This window comes from Sinocyclocheilus rhinocerous, unplaced genomic scaffold, assembly GCF_001515625.1.
Source record: "Sinocyclocheilus rhinocerous isolate Xijiao unplaced genomic scaffold, SAMN03320098_v1.1 scaffold18, whole genome shotgun sequence".
NCBI classification, from domain to species: domain Eukaryota; kingdom Metazoa; phylum Chordata; class Actinopteri; order Cypriniformes; family Cyprinidae; genus Sinocyclocheilus; species Sinocyclocheilus rhinocerous.
In genome coordinates this window covers 663614-670152 of record NW_015635050.1, presented here as the reverse complement: position 1 = coordinate 670152, position 6539 = coordinate 663614, and the positions used below count along the sequence as shown (strand labels likewise).

Here is a 6539-nt window from a genome sequence, read left to right as displayed (position 1 = left end):
ATATATATATATATATATATATATATATATAGGCATTTGCTGCCTGTTACTGAATAAATGTTTTGCCTCTCTTGAGGAGATCTCTCTGATGCCTAGCCTCTTTACACACACTACTAGGAACAAGTGTGCCGTGAAGATGTGCGGTGCAGGAGAGCGTGAGCTCCAGAAGCGGGAAATCTCCTCTAGTTCTAATTACGACACGTGCTTTTTATAGCTGGCCAGGATCTAGTCCTAGCTATTGTTTTCAGAGAGTAAGGATGTGACTGTAAAGACACTTGCCCTCTTCACACCACAAAAAAATTAGCTGGGTACCAAACTGAGCTTGTGCTATGTGGACCACGGATCAGACAGACCCCGGCCTATAGCACAGCTGGGTCTCCTAGTCTCATGGGTGGTGTCACCGGATATTAACCTTTATTCATAAGATATGTTCTTTGAAACAATGAGTGCCTGCTGCTCCCCTGGGCCTAACCTGTGTATGTTGTGCTGTGATATAATGGTGTATTTTATATTGTATCACATTGTGTTGTGTTTAATGTTGAGAGCAACTCAGGTTAGAGCAGTCTTACTTGGCCAATATACCTCAACTTCAACTTTAACTTCACCTCTCATCCTCTGACTGATGACTAATGCTCTCCACTCATATATCGATCACATCCAACATCCAACTGTGCCTCTGCTCCATATAAACCTGCTCTTGTCAGTATGATAACAGTATAAATGATCAACATCACACAGGCCACAGAAGTAACAGCTAAACTCTGGATTAGCATGGAGACACACATTCATTAATCTCCCGTATTTAGACATCTGCGTAATTAAAATAGGCTGGAACTTTCCAACAAAGTATTAGTTTAGACTATAAAACATATAGGATAAACATACGTTTAAGATTAAAGACATTTTGGGGTAATGCTGCTCAAGCTTTAATGACTGCACTGGGGCTATTTCAGACTTTGCTCTCAGTTTAAAGGTAGAAACGAACTCTCAAATCTCTGCGGTTCATGAGAGCTGCACTAATATGCGGAGGCAAAGAAAAAACGCACATTTTAGACGTTTTAAAATTTTTTTTCGTACTATGACGTGGTGCTTTTTCTTTTTCTGAATTTCAAAGTTTACGGACTTTTTGGAGAATTAGTATTTTCACAGCGTGTGTTCTTGCTCAGATTACACTTGCATTTATTTCTTCATATTCGACTGGAAATTTTTATGAAAAGTTCCTTCTTTAAACTGAACTAACAGCGGTTTATTAACCAGGAATGTTTAACAAAACCACCATGAGCCATGCTATTGCGGCAAATAAAACATATTAGCGTCCCTGTTGTCTTCAGCGAATGTGGCAATTAAAATGAGCCTCCAAGTGGTACTAAATAACTCATTGTTTATGCTACAAATATTCTTTCTCTCTCTTTCTCTATAAATAGTGGCAGAAATGCCTACTGTAATTATAAAACAAAATGAAACAAACATCCACAGAAATTAAGACAAGCATAATTTAATAGTGAAGGATTCATTAAAATATAAAGTTTATCTCAAGTTTTAAGAATGATGTCTAAGTTCATTTACAGTCTTAGACACTCTGATAATGCCACTCTCTTCTCCCTCAACAACAATAAATCACAAGCCTGATTACCTTAAAATATGGAAGACTGTGAATTGTTAATACTAATACTAAAATTAATAATAACAATAATTATAATAATGTTTAAGTAAAAAAAAACCACACACACACTTTAAGACTTTTTAAGCTGTAAAGATTTGTTAGGCCTATGTTTCAAGTTAAACAGATGTCTCTAATTTTGACATTAAAAACAGTGGTTATTTGATATTTTAACAGTTCAACAGACAAAGGATACAGACAAAACATACTATTAAACACATGAAGGATATACACATGGAGAAACCCACAGAAAACAGAAACAGACAATTAGGTACCTTTTCTTCTCTTTGGATAACCGAGCACAATCACGGTTAGTGATGTAATTTTTGACAGAAATAACACTGTAAAACTTCCTAAGTCGTAATTTAAAATAGTACATTTTTGGGATTTTAGGATAAGCACATACAAGGGGGCGGATACAATGAACTGCGCGCTCACGTTCATACACTCATGCAGCTGTTCTCTGTTCCACACGCGCACACACTCAGTAAATGACTTGTAGCTATTATTACATAGATGCAATTTCTTCGTCTCCGTTAATTGTGTTTATATATTTTTCAATTTAGATACCTGCATTTATCTACACTCATGAAAAGTAAATATTTGAGGGAGAGTTTTACCTGTTTAATAGTCTTTGAGACTTAAACATATCCTCATTACTCCAGTTTATTACTTTGTGCTTATTTTACTTTTACATACAATATAACTTTGAATGTCAAATTAAATTCGCGGTTCTCAAGAAACTTTGATGATAGCCTAGGCTATATATAATCACAGTAGTTTCGCTAGTAGTCACATGCTTGTACACTGAGGCAATCAGTAAAATATGGCACTAAAAATAAACACTACAGTTCAGGATATTTTTCACGCGGCAATTTACAGCAAATCGAAGTAAGTCACATCAGTACAAGACAAATACATGCACCTCACTCAGACTTTACAACTGTCAAAAAGACAAAAATATTATCAAATTAAATCATACGAATAAAAATAACAAAATAAAGAGCAAAACATTCTTTGCATCAACTTGTTTGAGTTACTTTAAGAAAAATCTTTCAGAAAATGTTTTACATTTTACAAATTTTACAAATTACGCGCTGCCATTACTTGTCTGTAGGTTCTAATTAATAGTTGCAGCAATAATATAGGCTAACGTGTGGGTAATAAGAGAAAAACGTTCGTCCACTAAAGTTTGAAAATACATCTTCACGCACATACTCGGTGCAGCTTTCCGATGCACCATTCGCCTATAGCAATTTGATAATGCATTATTTCGTTTAGGATAAAGCACCCCCCCACTAAACACTCTAATCTTGCTTTATCAGTCTTTTGATAAAGAAGAGAAGCTGCCCGTAGTTAAAGCGACTCCGTGCGGCGTGTGTGTGTCTCTCTCTCTGTGTGTGTGTGTGTGACACTGATGGATGCGCCAATGGTTAGACGGACAGATGCTTGGGCGGATCTAACGGCATGCACACAAGAGTGAGTGAGATCGCGCAAAAACATCCCGGATCCGTGAAAGACTGCTCTTCCCTTTCAATCTGCCCATGTGAGCTCGGCGCGCGGACATTGAAGAGATTCTGGACATTCTGGTTTTATTGAACGCTACGACTCCCAATTGCCCCCTTCCGAGGGCTCGATGCGGTTCCCTTTGCGGTCAGATGTGAGAGGAGACAGCACGATCGCGAGGCGAAGACGCGGACTTTAGTGGAAGAGGCAGTGTCTGACAACTCACCCTCAGATAGTAAACAGAGAGGACACAGTTCCCATCTCCCCCTCTCATCCAAGACGGACAACTTCGCCCTTTCTCCACTACAAAGAGTTCACACTTTACGCTTGCAAAAACGAAAAAGAAAAACCTCTCTCTTTATAACACTGTTTTTTTTTTTTTAGTAGTAGCTGCCATGATGATGGACATATCTGGGAAATTTTGATCTTACCGTTTTTAAAAGTCCATTCTGTGAAGAAAGCGTTTGATAACGGATTTTCGAAAGTGACATTACTGGAGAGCGCGAGAGGAAGACGCGTCTGCTTCGCCCGTTGCTGTTTTTAAATACCTGCTATGAGCCCCACAAAGAAGGCTAAAAAGTGCTATTAGCGGCCAAGAAAGTGTTTGGCAATAGCTCAGTGATCCATGCTCTTGCAGCAGCAGCAGCTGAGGCGCAGCCCGAGTCCATCCCCTCCTTCTGATGTGCGTTATTACAAGCAGGAATACCCAATCAAACACCTATCGCATCGATTCTCTCAGCGGATTCCCAACGCGCGCGGACAAAATAAGCAAAAGAGGCAGCGCGCGGGCGACAAGTCCGTCCATCTCCTCTTTCAAGCTTTTTGTCTTTACCGCGGTTTGTTTATTATAAAAGAGATGGACGTTTGAAAGGCGGTGGGCACTTGGAGTCTTTGGAATTTTCACAGAAAGCTATCGGCGACAGCTACGCGATTTTTTTTTTTGGGCTTTTCAAATTGTATGCGATTACTCGGACCGGATTCCTCATGGATAACACGTTTATTCAAGCCACCGAGTAAGTAAAGCTTTGCTCTTTGCCTTCGTGAACCATTAATAAAGGCGACTGCTGCCTGCCTTGCAAGCGTTTTTACGCTTAAACAAAAACATTAACTCAGCCTGCCGATTTGAAATGCACATATGTAAGTGTCAGTCATTGCATTTCTATAGTGTTGTGTTTGTGAGCTGCTACTTTTACTATTAGAGTGCATTGGGGTTGGCTGCGGTAGGGAGAGAGATAGAGAGAGAGAGACATATGCCTACCCACATGACATGAGCTAGCTAACACATTCGAGATGGAAGGAGTTAATATGACAGTGCTTGATGTTTGCCTCTGTTTGCCGACTTTGAGTGACGCGATCATTTCGTTTTCCTTTAAGCTTGCCTGTTGCAGCTTCCAGCGCGGAGTGAGAGAGAATCGCACTGAGGCACGAGCGGTTTTCCTCCCCACTGTAACGGCTCGACTCTCCGTCATATCCAAAAGACGCGCGGGGGGAAAGAGAAAGAGGAAAGAGGGGGACAATCCCGCTTCGTCTTCATCCTCTTCAGATCTTGCCGTCTGATTTTTTGGTTTGAACACTGCCGATACATGTCAGGCGTGTGAAAGCGCCCCAGGTGCCGTGTATCAGAGCAGAAGCGGAGCAGCTCTCGGGATCTCAGGGGCTCCTGAAAAAAAAAAAAAACCTGAAAGAGAAACATGCCGCGGAGGAAACAGCAAGCGCCCCGGCGCTCGGCAGGTACGGCTCTTCTTCTTCTTCACCTCTGTATTTGTATTTTTTTGCGCTATTTTCATAGCAACGCTGAACGTGTGTGAGTGTGTGTGTGTGTGTGTGTGTGTGAGAGAGAGAGTGTGTGTGTGTGTGTGTGTGTGTGAAATGATCTGGAATTATCCATTGCTCCTTTACTTAGCGAAATGATGTGTATACGAATAAAAAGTTTTTTGTGTTTTTTTTGAAAGGTTGTCTTTTTATTAAGTTTGTCATGATACTGTAGAAAATCATTTGAGGCCACAATTCTTTTAAGGACAATAGTCGACTGGCTTAATAAGAATAACAGTGTTGAACTTTATTCCTGTGAATACTGACTATTTTACTCGTGTAGTTTTCGTACTTTGGTCAGTCCTCATGCAGCTGAAGCTGAGTCGAGTCTGTAAGTCTTTTGATTGTTCTCTCTTTTACACCGCTCTCTTTCCTCGTAGGGCGTAGATATTGACTCCATGAATTAGAGATCTATAAAGAAGCGCAGGAAAAAATGGCTTGGGTGTCAGCTGACTGTCATGACTCTCTTTGATGCTCGCCTTCGTTGTTTTTGGGCTTTTTGTGCGAAAACATTTGATCACAAAAAGCCAACTTTATTTTCTTTTTTATCCCTCCTCTCCGTTTTCTGGGAAAGACTCAAAGATTATTTTGTAGCCGACGCACGAGGGGTCTTAAGAAGAGCCGTTAATGGACAGTTGCCATCTTTGATTTGACGGCCGATTGATTGCCTGTCACCCGGATGCTCTTTGATCTATTCATTCCTGATAAACATCAATAAATCACTCGCCATGGCAACGCCACAACCCCGTGACGTCACGTCTGCTCTGACAACCGCCCATTAAAACATATTTAATTGCCGCTTTTCTACTTTTTTTCACATAGGCCACATTTACTTCCGCTGCTCAAAGACCACTAACACGAGGAACATGAAAAACAGACCGCCTGATCGACGATAGGCGACATCTAAAACTTGTTTGCTTCATTTTTTAACGAACTGTCTAAAAATAACATACCTTATGACATTGTGATTGTTAGTTGATTAGTTGACAAATTTGTAACAAGGAAAAATTATTTAGTCAAAAAACCAAAAATAGAAATCTGTCAGCTTATCTGTTGCTAATGTCTTTTCAGGCCTACATTGTAGCCACTTTTTTAACCAGTCACTGTTGTGATAAAAACTAGAATACGTACGTCTTGTGATTTTTGAATCTTTGTCTAAACTTTGCTTGGAGACACAAGAAGTCTTTGTTTATTCATGGACGAATTACAGACTGTTAGTGTACGATAGATGGCTAAATATTTACCGCTTAAACCTTTTCAGGTGAAGATCCTATCTAAATAAAAATAGGCAGACTATTGACAATCAGATTCAACAGCTGCATACAGTAGTGTTTATGCATACGTCATACAGAACAGATCCATACTGTTTGATCAACACTGACGCTCTTGCACGCATACGAATATCATTGGAGTGCGATACACTCATGAACGGTCCGATAGAGGGCACACCTACAGTCCTACAAAAACACACACGCACACACATACACAAAACTAATAACCTAATCTGTAGACGGAAGAATGGTTTGCTCCATCAGTCTGACCCGTCAAAACAACTTCGTTT

General features: G+C 40.1%; 1 protein-coding gene across 1 annotated transcript in view; it reads left to right on the top strand.

Annotated features, from left to right (window-relative positions):
* The first annotated feature begins 3658 nt into the window (after positions 1-3658).
* tshz3b (teashirt zinc finger homeobox 3b) overlaps positions 3659-6539 on the top strand; it is a 40664-nt gene continuing 37783 nt past the window's right edge. Inside the window, exons 1-2 of the mRNA XM_016560720.1 lie at positions 3659-4179; positions 4541-4897. Of these exons, the coding sequence (XP_016416206.1) occupies positions 4858-4897 (40 nt within the window). The 5' untranslated portion in view covers positions 3659-4179; positions 4541-4857. The remainder of the gene's footprint in view (positions 4180-4540; positions 4898-6539) is intronic.